The following is a 21238-nucleotide window of genomic DNA, read 5'->3' on the forward strand; positions in this document are numbered from 1 at the left end:
TGGCGCTGTGGCCGCCCGGGGAGGCCCCGCCGGCCTTCCAGGTACCGGGGAGACCGGGGAGGAGAGGGGAGCACGGACACTTTCCACTGCAGGCCCGTCCGACCGGGCCTTGGGCACCGCCAGCCATGGGGCAGCCACAGCTTCTCCGGGCAGCCTGTGCCAGGGCCTCCCCATCCTCGCAGGGAAGAATTTCTCCCTAATATCTAATGTAAACCTGCTCTCTTTTAGTTTGGGTCCGTTCCCCCTTGCCCTGTCACTCCAGGATGCCTAGGAATTTTCTTCAGTGGTATTGGTCTTTACAAAACACATTGAAAAAGCTTCCGAAAAGCCTGGGGAAAAAATAAAGATGTGACCCCTATAGACCCAAATATCCCGGAATTACGTGGTGTGTCCGTATTTTACCGAAATGGGAAAGGTTGTGGTCGTTGAGGAACATTAAACTGGGTTTTGAGTAAAGCCGAGTGACTGAGAAGCTGATGTTTATAAAAAAAGAAACTTGCGAATGCACTGTCATCTTTCACAACACCCAGAACTTGCCAGGTACAAGCTGCTGTGAAATGTAATATTTAGTGATAGCACATCCTTCCGGCTTTTAAATAAAGCTGAATGCTGAGAAGGGAATGAAAATATACCCGAGGCTGTTTTTATATCTTGGTTTTCAAATGTTGCAGTTTCTATCAGGTTTTGTTTTGTAATAGTCCGTGGTTCTAAAACCATTCACCTGCTGGGGGCATCAGTGTAATTTTGAGAACCTGATTTTCTAGCGGAGCTAGGAGGAAGTTTGGATGCAACTTGAATCGTCATTTTTAACATAAATGTGTATTTGAAATTCTGTGGCTTAGAATAGCTATAGATTAACCTCAGGAGTAACTTACTGAGAATTTTGAAGTCTGGGGAGATTACTTTAACAATACCTTGAAAATTCTGCAAATAAATATATCCATAAATAAATATCTTTGGTATCTCTATAAATGAAAGCCATACATAGTAGAGCTAATTAGCTGATTTTTTTCTGCCAAGCATTTTTTGTGTCTGGGGGGCTATTTTGAGAAATTCAGACACTAACAAGACTATCAGTTGTTTTTTGGTCTATATGAAATACCTGATTTGTGTTCTTTTAAACACTTCAGACAAGTTTGAGTTGGAAGTTTACAGGAAAATGAAGCATTCATGATTTGAGTTTTGGGATCAGTCATGGGCAGACACAAACTTTAAAAGCTCTGGTTTTGAGCACTGACAATACCAAGGCTTTGACCTCTGTTCTCTCTGCAGTACAGCCCCGACAGCGTGGCCGGAGCAGACGGAGAGATCGACCCCACTGAAATCACCTTCCCGGGCTGTTCGTGCCGCAGCAGCTCCTGCGTGGCTCGGGCCCGGGGGGAGACCCACACCGCCAGCCTGTGCCTCAGGCTGCCAGAGCAGCACGAGCAGCACTTCTCCAGGCCTGTGTTTGAGTGCAACAGCCTGTGCCAGTGTGGGGACGGGTGCCAGAACAGGCTGGGGCAGCGGGGGCTGCAGCTGCGGCTGCAGGTGTTCCGCACGGAGAGGAAGGGCTGGGGAGTGCGCACGCTGGAGCCCGTCCCCAGGGGCAGGTTTGTGTGTGAGTATGCTGGGGAGGTTCTGGGCTTTGCTGAGGCTCACAGAAGAATCCAGGCCCAGACAGCACAGGACCCAAACTACATCATAGCAGTGAGGGAGCACCTGCACGACGGGCGGGTCATGGAGACCTTTGTGGATCCCACCCACATCGGGAACGTGGGCAGGTTCCTGAACCACTCCTGTGAACCCAATCTGTTTATGGTGCCAGTGAGAGTTGACTCCATGGTGCCCAGACTGGCGCTTTTTGCAGCCGCTGATATTTCTGCTGGAGAGGAACTTTCATATGATTACTCTGGAAGATTCCATAATTTACCAGGAACTAGCAGAGAACACAAACCCCTGGAGGAAGAGAACAGGCTGAGAAAACCTTGCTACTGTGGTTCCCACACGTGTGCTTCCTTCTTGCCTTGGGACAGCTCCCTCTTTTCCACACCAGCAAGTTCTCCATAGCCTTTCAGCCTTAAACACACCTAAAAAGTATTATTTCCTCTAGTAGTTAAATAAAACTCTTTGTGTTCGACAAGGAAGCACATGTGGGTTTGAGTAGCAGCAAAGAGACAAGGTTTCAAGAATTTCATGGAAAAACCTTTTCAAGGACTTTCCAAGGTGCATAGTACAAGGGATTATGGAGCTTCAGGATGTTCCAAAATCAGGGACTAGGCCAGGCCTGGTGTTTTTGTCTTCTTGTCCTCTGGCAGCTTGCTGTATGTTAAAGCAGCTCTCTTGGTTTGTACCCTTCAGAAAGAATTTGTACCTTTAGCACTTGTACATGGACAGGACATGTGATAACAGCAAGAAAAGTCACTGACAATGGCACAAGAAAATGACACCATGAATCATGACACTTGCAAGGAAGGCATTAGGTTTCTTAAAATCCATTAAATTATTGTTTTCAAATTACTTGCTGTAATTTTTTTTTTCTTCCACAAAGCATAGTAACTACTTATTATTGATGTAAAAGGAAAGAGTAGCTTTAATACTTTGTGTGTCCCATGTAGCTGCATGCCCACAGCAGACTATGACTGACTGGCTATTTCACTCCCATTTAGCTTTGTGGAAGTGGTGCAGGACTGCAGTCTCTGAGGAGCACAACATCCCATCTTTTTAATCACCTCAGCCTCGAGGCTGCTCTGATCAGATCTCTGCAATCACAGCAAGCAGCACATCTGTTACTCCCCAGCACTGTCAGTACATGCTCAGGAAGCAAATCCAGCCCCTGCAGCATGGAGCAGGGTGATGCTGACAGTTGACTGAAAGTAGAAATACAGAAGTACATCTGAACAACAACAGATTTGTGTTTTTGTGTTGAACAGCTGACAGATGCACGAGGGTTCTTTCAGCTGCTAACTGATCCATGTTTTCACTACTCCAGGGCCAGGCAGCATTAAGCAAGGCCTGGCCTTTCCCAGCACAGGGAGAAAGTCCTTGCATCTTCTTTGCATTGTCCTTGTCCAGCTCTTAACAGCTGTGCAGGGCTTTTCTGAGCACCTCCTTCCACCAGGGATGCACTGCCAGATGGGCACATTCTGTAACTGCATGTTCCTTCACTTCCCTGCTGCAAAGATCAAATTAAGGCAGCTTCACACAGGCTGGTTTTGATATTTAAGATGGATAAACTGCAGTGCAGCTTTTTATTCATGTCACATTGTGCCATCAGCAGCACAAACCCTCAGTTATTTGCTCTGGACAGTTTGATCTTTACCTGTTTCCATACCCTTTGACATAACACACACAAGGGAGTACATCTCGTGGGGATCAGCTGTTCTGGAGGCTATCAGTAACTTCATTTTTAAATTAAAGACAACTTTGATTTGGACCTGAAAAATTGGTGCCACTGAAGGACTGAGCTGTCACTCCCAGCTCAGTGTGCTCTTTCACAAGGAATCCAGGCAAACAGCTAAAAACTGGGAGCTCTCTGTAATTCTCTCTACTCTAAAAGAGCAGAAATGATTATCAATATTTCAATATTCATTGGGAGATTTACTTTCCTATTGAAATATGATCAGATTGACTCAAGGATGCAGCTCTGAGCAAACTGAAGGTCTCCTGCTCTGGGGAGGGCTTTTGGAACAAGATGAGCTTTAAGGTCCCTTACAACCCAAACCTCTCTGTGATTAACCTGATACTGACCAGGGATAAAGGACATATTGCTATTTGCTAAACAAAATCCTACTTGGTGTTTACCTTTGCTTCCTTGATAAGATGCAGTTTAGCCTCTCCCATTTAAGTGCCTTCCTGCTGCTGTTGGGGTTTACACACTGCTGTGGGTTCATATGAAGATAAACATTACCACATGATTCCTCTTAGGGTTAATCATTAAGTGTCATTTCTGTCAGTGCAGAAACCTTCCAAAGGGTTTCAGCTGCTTGTCAGAATTAGTTTACAGGCTGAGTGACCATTAACTTTACTCCTTGCCTGAGGGTTCTTGCTGCTATAGGAGAGAAGCTCCCTGGATCCTGTATCCTGGAATGCACAGGATTCCAGAGCACAGCCTGGACTGCAAGGTCTCTTGTGTAGAGTCTTACCTGGTTTTCTCCCTGAAAAGGCATCATGCCAGCCACTTTCAGACCACAGGGCTGGGAGCAGATGATCCAATCCGCTTCGTCTTTCCCTCCTGAGAAAAGTTTCAAGATTAGTTTACAGCATCTGCACTCCTCATTTTCAGGATGACAGCACAGTTTGTTACCTTCCTGTTATGAATATGCACTTGGCATGATTTTGAGTAGTTAAGGAAGTGTAGATTAAAAAAAGCCCCAACCACCTTTAGTAGTATCTAGTCCTTGATCACAGCCTTACAGCAGGAGCACAGCTGAGCCCTCTGTCCGTGCAATCCTATCCCTCAGCCCATGCCAGTGCTGCAGCCCCTGGCAAGTGAGCTGATCCCAGTTATCTGCTTAGAGCAAACCTCCCAGCACAGAACAGGAACACAATGTTGGACTGCTCAAAACAGCCACACTGAAAGCCTTGCAAAAACAAAGTAATAGTTACTGAGTTCTAAACCACCCTGACAGTTGTTAAAGGCTTTTTTCCATACAGCATGTGCACTATACTCCACCATGCCTTGGCACTGCAGCTGCCTCGGGGAGTGGACCAAAATCCTACTAAAATATTCCCTATCTAGAAACTAGAAAAAAAAAATAGACCCTTTCTTGTATCTGCTGAATTTCTGTTCACTTTCCCCTTCAGGCTCCTTGCAGTTTCAGAGCCCCAGTCTGCCCCTCACAGCTCAGTGTGCTCTTCCACAATGAATCCAATCAAACAGCTCAAAAGACTCTTGAGTTTCCTCTCATCCTCCCTCCTCCTTTCTACTCTGAGTGCAATAATCATTATCAGTCTCTCAATATTGTGCCACATCATGCTGTGTCCTGGAATAGATTCTTCTGCCTGCTGGACTTACCTGGACCCCACTGGAGGCTGGTGTTTGGTGGGGGGCTGCCCAGGCATTCTCCTGTGTCATCTTTTCAACATGAAACCAGTGCAGAAGGAGCTGGCAAGTGATGGATTTGCATTAAAGCCAAATCCAGTTTTCTACAGAAAAGACAATGCTGGCAAGGACCAGCATCAGTGCCAGGGCTTTTGTTAATCCACTGTTACATTCAGATCCCAAAACAAGGTTTTTTTCAATTACCCCCATTTCCCTTCTTACTTACTAAAATTCCTCCCCTTTTCAGTGAGGAATTTTATTTTCAACAAAACAGTTTAGAAATTTACCCTATTAGGCCTTAGGGCTCACAGTTCCATCTGCCATCACTTCCATGACTTTGATTCAAGTAGAATCATTCATTAGCTTCAGTTTCTAATGAGGCGAGTTTTGCATTTTCCAAGTCCCTAAAATAAGCCTACGCTGCGTCCAAGAAATTCAAAGGAAATTGTGGTTTTCCATCAATAAAAGTCTTTGGCATAAACAAAAGCTTGATATTTTATTCAAATACATACAAGATTTATAATCATCATCACCCTGAGGATCATCACCCTCAGTTGCAGAAGGCACTTCCTAAAGAGCAGCAAGTATCTCCCCAGAAGAAGCCCATTTCTGGACATGATTTTCACTGCAAGTGGAATGTAACAGGCTGTGCGAGCTGCCTGTAGGGAGAGCTGTCATCTCCCAGCCCTCGCTCTTGACTCCTTCATTCTCTCTTAAAGCTGCCTAGAATTTCCTAACTGCCTCAGATTTCTTTTAAAGCTGTCTAGAAGTTTATAAAGTCTTTGCTTATTGCATTTGAGTGTAGAAACTCTATATAAATAGAACTAATTAATAAAGATCTTGTCTAAAAGAGCTGTTGTAGTTGACAAGGTGGTGATCAGTCAAGGGTTGGACTCAATAATCCTGGAAGTCTTTTCCAGTCTAAGTAATTCTGGGATTAAGTAATCTTTGAAAACATGATTGGCATGTTTCTGCTCAGTTTTGTTCCAGTTGAATCCAAAACACTGTGGTCAGGATTTAAATCCAGGCCAGGTTCCTCATGAACATGAAGGTTCTCCAAGCACTGTTGAGTAGTGCTGGTTTTTCTTCCCCCAGCAGGAACTTGAAGCAAGGTTTTTCCATTCTGTGTCATCAGCAAGGGATGCTGCTCACATTTCTTCTCCCTGGGCTGGGATCCAGCCCTTCCTGTGCCCGAGGCACATCCCTGTGCTCAGCGTGGCCCCGGGGCGGTGTCGGCAGCGCAGCGGAAGCCCAGGTTGGACGCGGAGCTGTCGGGGGTGTTCTGGCTCCGAGCTGCACAGCGGTACCTGTAGCAGTAGGACTGCACAGCAACAGACAAAGGGAACTTCTTAGCACAGCTGGGGCTCCTCAGGCAACGGTTTGTTAGGTTAGCAGATTAATTAGGTAGATTAACACAGCAAAACATTGCCATCGCTTAGAGACAGATCAATGAGCTGATACAGATGGAAATCACTGCGTTAGAAATGAGGGAAGCCTACACAGACACCAGCTGACAAAAACTAGACTGAATGGCAAAGTGTCTGATAAAGTGTCAGCCAGTAAGTGTCAGTCTCTCCTGCTCTGGGCAAAAGCTAAAACAACCATTCAGCTTCCCTTCAGAGGCTGAGCTGTGTATCCGTGTGCTAATGCCCCACTGGAATGGACAGGTACTGGCACCTGCCTGGAAACATTTCCCTGAATGAGATGCCAGACTTCTGGGATGGGATGTAAAAAGATGCAACTTCAGCCTCTGTCAGCTCTGAGAGGGAGAAGAGCATCAGCACAGAAAGATCAGTCTGAGCAGACGTCAGGCACCTCATAAAGAGCCCTTGTACTAACAGTATTCAGTGGGGTTTTGCCTTGATACACAGCCTAGTTTTATCACCTACAAAAAAAGACTAGGGCAGACTAGAATCTTCACAAACCCTCAAAATGGGTCATGTTATTCATCACTGAGGAGCCTATTCCACTGTTAATTTAATCAAAACTGCTAATTAACATCTGACATTGATTTCACCTAAGAAGGAAATCAGTGTAGAAAATGGGATCTCACTGTAGAAAATTTAATCTAATTATGGGAGTGATTTGCCAGCCACAGGCTTTGCAAGGGAAGAAGAGCAGGACAGCTTTAATGAAACAGGAGGTCTACAATGAGGGGTTTTAAGCACTGCATGAGCAGAGTTTAAGACATGATTTTGTGTCATGAACAGCCATCGCTCTGTGGTCACATCCTGGCTGTTCTGAAGGATTTTCAGGTATGCCACCAACTCAGCTGAAACACTTCATCTCCCAGCCAGCTCTGCAAACAAACACCTGATATCATAGAACCACAGAATTATACAAGGATTTTGGATTGAAGGGCCTTTAAAGCTTATCCAGTCCCGACCCCCTGCCCTGGGCAGGAACACCTTTCACTAGACCAGGTTACTTGGGAGCTCCATATCCTTTCTGGATCAAAAGCCATTCTAAAACTTAAAAAACAAAGTCACATCCACACTTTCTACTCTGACAAGTATCACTCAAGCTCTCTCATGAAAACAGCATTAGAAGCCCACATCAATTTGACGTTCTGTGTCTAAAACCCACACTGAGGAAAAAAACTTACTTGTTTTGATTCCAAGCTAAACAAAAAGAGATCCTTAGGAACATCAGGTGTTGCTCTTCATAAATTCCATGAAACCCCTTGACAAGCATCCAGGCTGCCAGGAAACTCTGTCAGAGGATCATTTCATGGTCAAGTGCTTTCAGAGGGAAGAGGAACATGGAAACACCACGTTACCTTATGGCACATGTAGGATCCACCCTTCTTCACTCTGTCCGTGCCTGAGGATGGCCCTTTCTGGGGAGGGGAGGACACTGGTCAGTACTCAGGGAATAATTGCTAATTAGAGAGTAAGGAGAAGGATAAGGAGCAATCATAAATATTCCAGGGGTGTAACAAATGTCAGTGGTGTCTGAACCAGACAGCTTGAAATAATTCTGCCATGCAGGACTTGCAGGTGACAGTGACTGTGCTCCCTCCCCACTGCAAATATTTAACATTCCAGTTGCTGTCCACCAGTGCCTTGTTTCGGTTAATACCTGATAACAGGGAGGTTCCTAAAGAGGATTTTACCAAGAAGAAAATGAGCTCCAGCTTTCCTCAGTGACTACCCTGCAACCAGTCGGGCCACACCTGGCATGGATCTCACTCTCCTACCCTGTCTCAAGGGGTACAGTTGTCTCCCACCCAGGTCTGCATTAGCAGGGAGTGATGTCCTAAAAGAATCTACCCCAGAGGAGCATTTGTAACTGAACAGAAATCCCAGGGACTGTCAGAAAATCCTGAGAGATGACACTGGTACTCCAGAAGCTCCTGCCTGCACCCCCCGAGTTTGACTGCTTTGTATGGAAGTTCACCACACAAACTGCAGCAGCCTCATGTTTATTGCCAAAATCTGTAATTGTGAAAAAGAATTTGGCCTACCACTGCATTTAGTGGCACACAAATAGTCAAGGAAAACCACACCCTGAGGCAGCATCCGCTCGGTTCCAAGCCTGGGTGCTCCTCCACAGGCACAGCCTTGCTCCTACTCCAAGGCCTCTGGAAACTGTCCTCACAACACCTGCATGTGGATGCAGTCCCTGCTCTGAGATAAGCCACTAACCAGCACACTCATCACCCAGCCTGCTAATCTCATTTTAAGGGAAGCCAGGAGAAAACTGACCTAAAAAAAGTTCCACGGGAACAAGACAAAGCAGAACAATGGGGCTGAGGAGCAGGATTTCCCTTAAATGCTGCAGTGCACACACTGTGTGTGCAGTGCAATCTGTGCTACTGGCTCCAGAGACACTTTTATAAACTAAGAGGAACACGTTTAGTTAGGGTTAGAGAGCCCTAAATCTATCAGGTGTCAGCAATCACAAAGGGATGACCTGTACTGAGCAGCACGTGAACCAAAGGCTCATAAGTGCATCTTTTTATTAATTACAAGTATCTTCCACCAGGCAAAAATTGAGCATCAAAGGTTATTTGCTAACAAAAAAACCAACTTAAATTGACCCCCACAGCCTCTGAAGGAGGATTACAGCACTGAAACACTTCACCACCTGCAGAAATCTGCTGTAGTGTCCTCCATTAATCTATTCTATTGCAAAACATCATCCTCCTATTTAAAATCACTGAAGGTAAGGAGTTTATCATAAAACAACTGGCAAAGATGTCTGAAAATCAGAAAACCAATAGCCATCATCAGCATGTGCAGTGTTAATATTTGCTTGTGCACATATCTCACTTAGAGATGAAGGAAACTGCCTTGGTTGTGCTTCCCCTCACTAAAGCTAATCACAGCCCAGCAATTAAGGTCACATTTGATTAAAACAAGCAGATCTCTGTTCTATCAGACACCACTGTTTTATGGCCTGACCTGGAGAAGTGCACCAGCTGGAGGGGAAGGACATTGGCTGCCTGGTGCAAAGGGCCAGAGCTGTCCAGACTTTGATCCCAGATTTAAACCCCAGAATTTACTGTATATTAGCAAGGTTATTCTGTACTACAATACTGCAACAGCCATACTCCAGTCTGATTACATAATTACAAGTGCTTGTGCATTCCATTACCAAAGCTCATAAAAGTTGGATTGTTCTTTTAAAAGTTACTAAAAACAACACAGAAGCTTTTTTGTTATTGAAAATAAAGTTGTATTTCTTTCAGTACATCAAGCAAATGCTTTCTGATGGTGCACAGTGATTTGCAGTACACCACCAACCACATGGTTACTCTGTTTGGAGAGAAATCAGTTTTCAAACAGAGAACTGCAGCTCATACAAAAAAAAATCAGAGCCAGAAGTCACCACAAAATAACCCATAAAGGGACTGTGGTTTGATTGACCTCACACACACACTTGGCTCTCTCTGCTAAAGGATCAGTTACATTTTAGGGAGGAAATTCCTCCCTGGGAGGGTGGGCAGGCCCTGGCACAGGGTGCCCAGAGCAGCTGGGGCTGCCCCTGGATCCCTGGCAGTGCCCAGGGCCAGGCTGGACATTGGGGTTTGGAGCAGCCTGGGACAGTGGGAGGTGTCCCTGCCATGGCAGGGGTAGCACTGGGTGGGCTTTGAGGTCCTTCCAACACAAACCAGTCTGGGATTCTGGGATTGCAGTGAGGCACCTTCATTAAAATGATTTAAGTGAGACACTTTGGTGTTGATGATGCCAAGGCAGCAGCACTTCCTGCTGGATTAAGGTGATGGTGGGGAACAAGTGTCCTATGAATTTTGCTTTCTATTAAGCTCCATGAGTTTGCTGAGATTTTAAACCCAGACACTTCAGAAAGTATTTAAAAACTAGGTGTTAACAATGAGGCTTTCAGGATTTTTTCAGATGCAAACTGATTGTCAGAATCCAGTGTCTGAGGCAGAGCACTTCAAAGTGAATTCCAAAGGGTTTTTCTGATTAAATGGGTAAGGAAACTGAATCTCCTCATGTGAAAAGGTGTCCCAAAATAGCCAGGCTGCAGTTATCTTCTGAGACATTAGAACTGATTAGCACCAGATCTATCAGAGCCCAGCTCTTCAGTCTCTGCAGAGCACAAGGCAGTGTAGCCTAAATATAGGATGTGTTCTCAGGGCTGAAAAGACTCTGAATTCTTCCAGAGGGTCAGAGCTCAGGCAAAGTTTTTAACATATTTAGTTTAACAACCAAAAATCTTCAAAGCAGCTTTCTAGTACTGGAGAGATTTGGGGTATGCTGGGGATTGGTTACAAGGAATGTATGGAATTCTGCACATGGATTGTTGGGGGGGGTTTCATAACTGATTGTCTTGCATTCACAAATAGTTACCAGGAGTAAAAATAAACCTGAAAGCGCTTTGTAATTTGTAAGCAAATAAAAAACACTGGGGTTTTGGTGGGGTTTTGAGTGACAAACTGTACGTGGCCTCACTTGTCATATTTTGTGTGAGGTCATGAGAGTTACTCATCCTGGGTAAGCAGAAGAGGAGCAGATCTAACACTAAAACTGGAATCTGCTGAGACAGAGCACCACACAATCTCACCCTGCAGGACCCTCTCTCTGTCTGCCACAAAGGAAAACATAGATTCACCCTCAGAGCCTGGTGACTTCTCCTAAACCTGAGCTCTGTCACATGTCCAGTTTAAAATGAGCTACCAGAAGCCAGGAAGATAGTTCATGCTGGTTTGTTCTCTGCCTGGTAGGGATAAAATAAGTACAGCTTGTAGCAACATAAAGGAACTAAAAACCTTCCTTTTTTAAGGAGTCATTCCAAAAATTCTTAATTTCTGCAATATGAGGCCCGTTTGGAAGTATTCAATGGTTAACCAGGTGTGGACAACCAAGCAAACAGCACAAAAATTGCAGTAGAGCACTGTAATTCCAGTGTTGTGGTGTGATACTCCCATTCCCCAGAACACAGCCCACCCCTGGAGCAAAGAACAGGAGGTTTTCAAACAGCAACGAGATCCAAGTCACAGGAGGGGATTCTGTACTTGACATGACACCAACCAAACACTTACAGGGTTGTGAGCTTCCTGTGGGGAGTGGTGCACAGCCCACCAGTCAGATGTCCACTCCCAGGCATTCCCCACCATGTTGTAGAGGCCGTAGCCATTGGGGGGAAAGGCAGTGACCTGCACGAGACAGGGAACACAGGAGCACAGCTCTGTAACCACTCCACACAAAGCAGGGTTTCAATCCCAGCCCCAGGCTGCTGAAGGGGCACTCTGAGGAGCCCCAAAAGCAGACACCAGATCAGTGGTGCAGAACTGGAACACTGTTACATACTGCATTTAAATCAAACAGGATGGAAAACTGGGACCGCCTCTGGGTCCCCAGCACCCTGTTCCCGTGTGACACAGCATCTCCTCGCTGGTTTTGGAGACTGACCCTCTCCAGAGAGGCACTGTCTGACCAGCAGGCACACCTGGCATGGCATTAATGCCCTGATCCCACTCACAGCTCCCAGATTCCCCTCCCACCAAGGAAAAGCCACGGTGGCTGCCAACTCCTGCCTGTGCAGGCTCCTCTTCTGAAACTTTTGGACTTACTTAACTACCATTAAATAATTCGTTCCCATTCTTGATTGCCTTTAAAATTCCACTCTGTTTGTTATACTGGACAGGCTCAACCTTTCTCCAAAAGGGAAGTTTAATTTCTTTTTAACTAGTGTGTGATTTTTGAGTTCACAAAACTGTGAGGCCAGAAGTGCAGGCAGAAAGTATTTCAGCTTCTCACTACAAACTGACTGGAAAGGGGGAAAAGAGGTCAGTTTGAGAGGAACTAGAAGTTAAAATGAAAGCAATCTTTACTTTTCAATTAGCTTGTAAAAGTGTCCCTTGATAATGCTCAAGCCTGCAGTGAAATTTCATGTAACTTAAAATCTAAAATGAAAGAGCACAGGGAAGGAAAACAGCCATGGCTCATCCGGCTGAAGACAGACCTTAATTTTAGGAAGATTAAGATCATTTCCTCATGCTGGATTGTCTCTGAGACACACTTACAGGTGCAGTCCCCTTGTACCCATCCTCTGCTGTGTTATTGGTGGGGAATTCTCCCTGCCAGATATTGGCGTAGTGTTGGCCTTTGGGCTGCAGTTTGTTACCCCATGGGAAAAGCCTGGGAAAGGACAAACAGCACAGCTGTCAAACACTTCTAATTAAAAGTCAGTGTTATATAGAATCCCAGGCTGGTTTGGGCCCATCCAGTGCCACCCCTGCCATGGGCAGGGACACCTCCCACTGTCCCAGGCTGCTCCAAGCCCCAATGTCCAGCCTGGCCTTGGACACTGCCAGGGATCCAGGGGCAGCCCCAGCTTCTCTGGGCACCCTGTGCCAGGGCCTTCCCACCCTTGCAATAAATACTTTTTTCCTAATGTTCAATCTAAACCTCCCCTCCTTAAGTGTAAAGCTATTCCCCCTTGTCCTGTCCCTCCATGCCTTGTCCCCAGTCCTTCTCCAGCTCTCCTGGAGCCCCTTTAGGCCCTGAAAGGGGCTCTGAGGTCTCCCTGGAGCCTTCTCCTCTCCAGGTGAACCCCCCAGCTCTCCCAGCCTGGCTGCAGAGCACACTGAGGGTCATAAACCCCTCACAACTCCTCCTTATCTGGCAAACCCCAGTTTCAGACCCTGCTCAGGGACACCCTCAGGACAGGTACCTGTTTTCAAGGCCCCCTCGACAGCTGTACTCCCACTCAGCCTCTGTCGGTAGCCGCTTCCCTGCCCACGTGCAGAAGGCCACAGCATCATTCCAGGAAACATGAAGGACTGGATGGTCCATTCTGGGGAAAAAAAGGAACAGGACAGGCTGCTCAGGGCACCAGGCAGACTCAGGGCTGCACAGCACAATGTGACACTCAGAGGCACACAGGACTGATGAGTTCACAGCTCAGTTACAGCTGGACCAGGCACCAGGTGACATTTACAGAAGAGAAACTGTTTAAGGAAAAGCAGCAAGATGCTGGAAGGGAAATGCAGCCATCAGAGGGAAACAGGAAGAGAAAACAATTAACTTCTGTTTGTCTCGTTTTGCTCCCACCTCCAGCTCTACAGTTATTTATGGCTTGTGCTTTCTCAAGTGCAGCACCCAGGAGGCAGCAGGGAACTGTCCCTACCCTGCCCTCTGTGGCAACCTGGGTGCTTGCAGACCCAAAGGAAGGCACCAAAGGCCTCCAGCATCCTCACAGTCAAACCAGCCTGGCAAGGGGCATCTCAGCCAGAAGCCAGGATTCTCAACAGGAAAATGCACATTGCAATTTAATGGTGATTGTTCTTCACTCCCCTGTGGCTCTTCTCCTGCTCTGAGTCCTTTCCTTGCTGCCAGCTGGGGAGTTTTGAGGGAGAAGTGACATGAGGAAGAGTCTTACCAACACCAGCGTTTGCAGCACCCAGCCCAGGAAACTGAAGCACAGAAATTCAGCTGGGAAGTGATATTCCTTGGGTGCTTTAAGCAGTCCACAGTTTACACAAGAGCTCCCATCTTTAATGGGGTTTGGTTCCAGGACTGACATTAAAGTCATTGGGGTTTTTTTCCAGAAAAAGACAGAAAAAATGCCCAGGCATTCTTGCAGAAGGATCCTCCCCATCCAAGCCTCCAACGGACCAAGATGCTTCCAGAGCTGAGGGTCCAGGAGAGAGAGGAACTTTCTATAAATTTCTCTTTCCTGCCCCGTTTAAGAAGCCAACATATCCCTGTTAATCCATGGGGCCACTTCCACGTGGCAGGTTCCCAGCAGCTGTGCCAGGCCAGGTTTGTACCACCCTTGCACAAGCCCAGAATTTCATGGCAGGTTTCCAGCTCCTGTCTGCTGGCTCTGACCTCAATTCCTGTCTCCCCCTAACAACGCCTCCAGCTATTATCTCTATTTTTGCCTCAGATAATTCTTCCCTTGCCCTTGGAGAGCAGACAACTCGTTACTGAGCACTTCAGCCATCAGATGATGGTGCACTAACAAAGTCCTGTCCTTAGAGGACTCAAAAACCTACTACATCTAGGCTAGAGAGTCTGATTTGATTTCAAAATGCTGTTAGAAACTTTCACTAGTTGAAGTGCCAGCTTCATTGACACATGCCTGGTGAGAGAGGCAGTTGCAATGTGAGTGGTCCCAAATGAAGAGAGTAATTTGATTTTCTAGGCCTAAAATTCATCTTCAGAATGGAAAGCAATTGTATGAAAACAAGGATCAGCAAGTTTCAGGGTTTGTGCAGGCAGAGCGTGGCACTAACTGTAAGAAAAAGCAGAGTTTTCCAAAGCATTTAGAGGTTCTAGATAGTCACAACTGATTTTCCACAAAGTCAGAACACAGTAAAAAAAGCACAAAACTCTTCAGTTGCCAGAGAAAGAGGCTTCCAAATCCCACATGGAAGAGTGCACCCTACCCAGACTCCTGGAGTGTGCATGTAGTGAGGAGTTACCCTCCCTCTCCAAACCCAGGTCTGCACTGAAGGTTCTGACCCTTGGAAGCTCTGCTGTGTTTCACTGCTGGTGCACAAACGTGAACAGCAAACTCTGAGGCTCTTTTCAGCATGGTCCTCACAGACCTTTGTGCACTCCATCATTGACCACGGCCATGGAACGCTGCATGCAACGCACCAGAAGGTGGGAAAACAATCCCAGAAGCAGCAGCAGCAGACAGGTGACTAAATAAAAACCCTTTCCTGCAGCCCCACTCCTGGTGGGAGCCACAGGGATATGCACCAGCACTGTGTGTGACGATGGAATGGCTGCTCATGGCTCACCTGCTGGAGATGCTGGAGTCAGGGCCCTCGGGATGCTTCCAGCTGGCTCCTTTCACAGGCAACCACCAGGGAGCAGCTGCCACCTGAAAAAGGACAAGAGCACCAGGGAAGGACACTTAAACTCCCAGCTAAGGGGTTTTCTGAAAAACCACCAGGTGACAACGGGCTTTAAGGTGCCTCCAACCCAAACCAGTCTGTACCTGTATGAATTTAACCTCCTGGCTGACTTTAGCCTGACGCAGTCTGCAGAGAGGATAAAAAAATTACCATTTTGGCCTAAAGAGCATTTTCACCCCAATTATTTGCTCCCTGGACTCAGTGTTTTGACATAACTGAAACAACCCCCTGATGATGCCCTTTAGCTGGGGGTCAAACACACATCTTGCGACACATTTGCTTTCCAGGTCATTAACCCACTAAGCTGATTTTAAATTATTTGCTCTCAGCTTCCAGAAGGTGGAGACAGAAGAACCACACAAGGGAAGCGAAGCATGAAGCCTTTTCTCTCTTTTTCTTTCCCCCAGCTGGTTTGCTGGGAAATATCACACAGCCAAAATCCTCTGTAGCAATGCAGACATTGAGTATTTCTTTCAAACCAGAAGTCCCAAATTTGGTTCTTCAATGCCAAGGAGTTTCTCCTGGAAGACATTCTTTAAGGATTTCTTCTAATAAGCTTACTTCAAAGCAGAGGAGGTCATGCTTAACTGTTCTGTTCTGATTCATGTTCACTTAGAAATACTTATTTTAATAATGGGGCCTTCACTGAGGCAAAAAAAGAACATTTATGCCACCCAGCAACAGTGGGTTTATTCCAACAGCTTCCAAAATAGTCCTGTTACAGAGATAATGTCTATAAAGAACAAAAATCAAAGGAAATGAGTCTGGAATGCTTTAGGAGGCAAACAGCCCAGAGGCTGGTTAGTCCTAGACCAACTTTGTCAAGTGTTACTCACACAGGTAGGAAAAGTGCCAAGAGTGTTACCCTTTAACTCACCAAACCTCCAGAGCAAAGTCCAAAAAGTCACTGCAAGCTGGTATTGAGGAGACCCAGAATCAGTCTGGGCAAACAATTTTAACAGCAGCTTCTAGGGGGAAGCTGCATCCTTCAACAGAGCACTTAACATGTAATTACACATACATGGGAGAAAAGATTATCTATGTCACACATCAATTGTTGAGAAAACTCGGGTCCAAATTGCACATCAAACCCCTCATTTGGCTGTTTCAGTAGGAAAATCAACAGAAGTGCCCAAGCACTGGAGGTGCTGCACAAGCACACATTAGCCTGGGTTTAGAGCACCTCAGCAGCCTGTGCTCTGACACTCCCCACTTCTTTTCCCTCTTCCCCTCTCAGCACACACGGATTTTACCTACAGCACATCTGGGTATCTAAAAGCTCCCTGTAAACCAACAGCAATCCTGGACTAAAGCTGCAGAGCCCACAGCTTTTGGGAGCCCTGGGGAAGGGCTCTGCAATCCCTGAGGAGGCTGCAGGGCTCCTCCAGGCTGGGAAGCCGTTCACACGTAGGGTGGGGACACCCTCCCTTCCAAAGGGAACACCGAGTGTTCAGTACCAAAGGAACAAAGGGGCTCCCAGCAGCCTGCTGGTGACCCAGACATTCTGTCCCTGCTCTCCCTGCTCTCAGTGGGACCCCCCAGGCAATGACAGTTTTTACAGACCCTCTCTGACCTCCCCAGCACGACAAGCACATAAACCAACAAGGTCACCCCCAGTTCTGGCTCAGTGTCTAACCAAGCTCAGCACATTCTCACCCCAAGCAGAGTCACTGCCCTTTGCAAAAAGCATGAGAAATATCAGGTCTCTTGCTAGGAGCTACAGCTCTGTTACTGAGCATTCAAACCCCAAAATGAGACCTTCGTGCAGATACTCTGCTCAACCCTCACAGCACTGCAGCTTCAGAGCGACCAAGCTGCTGAACTGATACTACAGTCAAGAGGTTTAAAACTAGTCTGATTTAACCAATTCCTTGCCCATATTGAGGTTTGACCTTTAAACTATACTGAAAATAGGACAGAAATCCAAAATTAGCATTTTACAGCTATTTAAGGAAAATAAAAGAGCAGCAGAACCATTTGCTTAAGCTAAAATCTGAAAGATCACAAGCAAGATTTCGACAGTTTCTAAGCACAACATATTTTTGCAAATTAAACTGCTGGGTTTTGGATAAAAACATCTCTGCAGGAGACTGCAAAGATTTACACTTTAGACGACTTTAATTTTGGGAAACATTTTTGTGATGCAAAAGAAAAAGCAGATGCTTTCAATCAGGCTGGTTTATTTTAACCCAAGAAAAATGTCATGTCTGCACAGGAGAGCACTGCATGTGCACAGCTCCTGGTTGTGGCTCTGCTGAGCTGAGCACCAAATGGCTGCCAGGCTCTGCAGAGCACCCAGAGCTCCAGAGCAGGCACACATGCAGTGTTGGGACAGGGATACCAGGCAGAGGCCAGGAGAGCCTGCAAGAATTACCTGGAGACTCATCTAAGGCAGTCCCTGGCTCTGGTGAACACACACCAAGCTGCTCCTTCCAGAAATCTCGTACCTGAAATCTACAGTCCTCTCACAGAACTTCTCACAAGTCTTTAAAGCTTTTAATTGCTCTAAATCTAATTAGCAGAGGAGCTAATTAGACAGATATTACAACATCACAGTTAATTCAGCCAAGTCCTCCCTTGCCACTAATGAGCTTAGTTACTTTCATAACACTTCACGTTCTGCTTCCCTCCGAAACATGTTCTGGGCACGGGCAACAGATTCCTCCTGTCAAAATAGCAGCAGATGCTGCTGAATAGATCTTGAATCAGAGGACAATACCCCTCCTTTTGGTTGATTCTTGCAGCATGTCACCTGTGCCAGGTTACCCACACCTGCCCTGCAATCCTTACACAACTGCTCGTGCACAGGGAAACGCTTCCCAGAGCAAAGCGGAGGCACAAGAGCTCGTTTTGGTCTGATCCAGCTGGAAACGGGGATTATCCAGCTCTCCCCTCCAGGATTAAACTTCAAGAACTCACTGTTCTGCTTCTTACAGACTCAGAGCACTGCGAAAAGAGAGCCCAGTGCGATAACACTGGGAAGAGCTCGAGCAATTAATTCCGACCCACGAGCTTTGCACTGGGGCGGAGCAATTTGCAGAGCTGAAGCCTCAACTCCCACTAACAGCCTGCAGAAAATGCTCGTTCTCAGTGTTCCATTTTCTTTTCCAAGTAGGCTGGGACAGCCTAACTTTAATTGCTCCATTACTTCATGATGTCAAGATTTTTAAACTACTTCACAATTACCTTGAGGAAAATTCCTTCTTAAATCTATGTAGAAAAAATATTAGAGTGGGGAACATCACAAAGTGAGTTTCATTGGGAGCATTACCCTATTGCTGGTACTGCAGTAGGGGAATACCCCTGAAAAACACCCCAAATCCACCCAACCCCCAGCCAATAGCAATAAAAACATTTATTAGTCTTGCACTGACACGACACTGGCCACATTCGAGAAAAACAACCCCCACTTGAGAAGCAAATCTCAAATTCAAATCTGATTTATGTATTAGAAAAAATACCCAAAATAAACTCAACAGAGCAGCTCATCTTGGCTCCAACTCCAACATTCTATCAAGCAGCAAGTCCTCTGAAATAACAAAGCTGCAGATTTGAACCTTAAGTCAGGCCCACAAGATGATGACAAATTCATGCTGCTGGCCAGACACATGGCACCAAACATCATCTTCTGTTGTGCTGCAGCGTTCTAATGCTATTTGAATGTAGCAAAGCCTTACACCAGGTCAGGATGGACAGCTGGAAAAAGCAAAAGTGACTGCAGAGTAAGAACTTCAGCAATTTCAGAATTGACTGTGTGAAAAGAGATTTTGAGTGAAAAGTAGCCCAAGTCTGGAAAACACTTTACAAATCATTTATTAAGTGGTGGGTTCTTACAAAAACTCCAGTTCAGAAGCTGACTTAATAGGTTACCACTTGTTTGACTCAGATGGTGTTAAGCTGTGTACATCTTTGATAGGCAGAAGGATCTTGCTAGCATTGGTAGGACGTGAGAAAAAATTAGTTATTCAGTAAAGAACATAATTTTTGGATGAGGTTTTATTTTATCCATGTAAGGCAGATATGCATAAATCTCTGACAGTTTTTCCTCCCGTAAGCCAGATCCTAAACCTTGAGCACTGATTAATGAACTGCTGAAGAAAGAGGCAGACAGAAAATGGAACATTTTTAGTAGGGTGAGAAGTTTAAGAAATAAAAATAATTACTGTGCAATGGATCCACTCCATTGTCCCTGCAGAGAACAAACCTGCTGTAATGAGGGACAAGAACTGAGCCAGGACTGGGAAGTTCTGCAGGGGACCAGTCACACACAGACCCGAACTCACCGTTAGCAGAGTATTTGTCCAGCAGGTAACTCACATTTGCATCAGAGTTGGGATAGAGGATCTCCACAGGTCCCTTCCAACCCCAGCCAGCCTGGGATTCTGGGAATACCTGATTTTGCCAGCTCCTGCAATTCCCGTGCTATTTATTCTATCAATTACAAGTCCCAGCTCCCCCAAAGCTCTAATTACAGAAGAATCTGTTCTCACTCTTATTTTCTAAAGTTAATGGCCTCCCTCATGAGCTCAGAAATGGAAGCAACAAGGGGGTTTGTTTAATATTGAATATTGATATTATCTGCCTTAAATCCCAGTGTTTTACAGCAGTTTGAAACTGCTCACAAAGGAAAGGCAGTGGCTTTAAAATATATTTATTTTTACTTTATAAGTCATCAGTTACAAGAAATATTTCAGCCTTGATTGGAAACAAGCACTTTTATGAAGGGACCTTTTCCTTTGCATAAGGAAAGGTCATTGAACTTCAGTTCAGACAGTGTAAAACTTCACAGCCCTGTCAATCCTCCAAGAAAAATAACCACAAATATGTGATGCTAAAATCCAGTCAGATTCATTAAGTGCAAGTTTTGGAATCGGAAGAAGCTTCTTTTGAGGAACCAATATTCCTGGTAAAGGCAGACACCTCTGCAAGTCTAATTTCCAGCCAACATCTAAATCTGCACTCAAAGTGGTCATTTTTTCCAGTAACCAAGTGCACATGAGCTTTAAGGAAACGAGATGTGCACTGACTTATCCCCAGCCCGAGGCACAAACCATGCCCTGCTGTAACACTGCAGTTTGCTCTGATAAACACGGGCTAACGTTACTGGCAATTCCCAGGGAGAATTCCCGCACATCCCTCTTTATCCCAGCGGTGGGAGTAGAGCACAAAAACCCAGAGGAACAGTTCAATAGCTCCATCTCCCCAGCTCCTTGTAGGGAGTAGCTGAAGCGCTGGGGGCTGTGAGGAACAGCTCACCCTGCCCACACTGGCACTGCTGTCCCACCTGCAACCAGGGCTCCTCTCAGCAGCAACTGGAGATGTTCAGCTGAAATGCAGAATGTTTCAGTTTGGGGTTATTATGAAATAGGCAAATTGCACAGCTCCAGGCCACTGCAGAGATTTCCATACCAACAGGGATGAAAGCAGCATCCCATAGTTCTGGATTGGCCAGAATTTATGTTTGCTTGTGCTGCCAGTGAACCCATTCCATTGCATTCCAGGCCCAAAATTCCATGCCCATACAGACAAAGGCAGCACACACATTTGTATGCTCTCAGGCTCCTCAGTGCAGAATTTATCTGGCCTTGAAGCAAAAATTAATTTTTCTGCCTTCCACAAGCCAGGAATAACAACATTCTCACTCTCTCCAGTGAGCAAAGACTGAAGCTGCACTCCTGTTGTGCCACCCTGTTTCCCTTTTCCATGGTACCTGGACAGCAAAGAAAACTCCTGCAGTTATTGGCAAGAGCTCTCAAATCCCCTCAGAACAAAATGGAATTATAGAATGGTTCAGGCTGGAAGGAACTCAAAGCCCCCCCAGTGCCACCCCTGCCAGGGGCCAGGGCACCTCCACTTTCCCCCGCCGCTGCAAC

At 46.0% G+C, this 21238-nt stretch overlaps 2 protein-coding genes across 3 annotated transcripts in view; one reads left to right on the top strand and one right to left on the bottom strand.

The window, feature by feature from the left end:
• Positions 1-2: 2 nt before the first annotated feature.
• On the top strand, positions 3-2499 carry LOC103616300 (histone-lysine N-methyltransferase SETMAR; the record flags this gene model as incomplete). Its single annotated transcript, XM_017735214.1, has 2 exons — positions 3-41; positions 1273-2499. Coding segments are annotated over 2 exons (816 nt in total), but the record flags the coding sequence as incomplete, so codon positions are not given.
• A 3000-nt stretch (positions 2500-5499) lies between these two features.
• Positions 5500-21238, bottom strand: part of SUMF1 (sulfatase modifying factor 1) — a 20163-nt gene continuing 4424 nt past the window's right edge. The window contains exons 3-8 of one of the 2 annotated variants that reach the window (XM_017735226.1): positions 15249-15331; positions 13169-13291; positions 12519-12633; positions 11535-11648; positions 7803-7862; positions 5500-6344 (exon numbers count right to left, since the gene is read on the bottom strand). In XM_017735226.1, the coding sequence (XP_017590715.1) occupies positions 6234-6344; positions 7803-7862; positions 11535-11648; positions 12519-12633; positions 13169-13291; positions 15249-15331 (606 nt within the window). In that variant the 3' untranslated portion in view covers positions 5500-6233. Of the gene's footprint in view, positions 6345-7628; positions 7765-7802; positions 7863-11534; positions 11649-12518; positions 12634-13168; positions 13292-15248; positions 15332-21238 lie in introns of both variants that reach the window. The other variant, XR_001862302.1, reaches the window with a different exon arrangement.

The sequence above is a fragment of the Corvus brachyrhynchos genome, unplaced genomic scaffold (assembly GCF_000691975.1).
Source record: "Corvus brachyrhynchos isolate BGI_N302 unplaced genomic scaffold, ASM69197v1 scaffold95, whole genome shotgun sequence".
NCBI lineage: Eukaryota > Metazoa > Chordata > Aves > Passeriformes > Corvidae > Corvus > Corvus brachyrhynchos.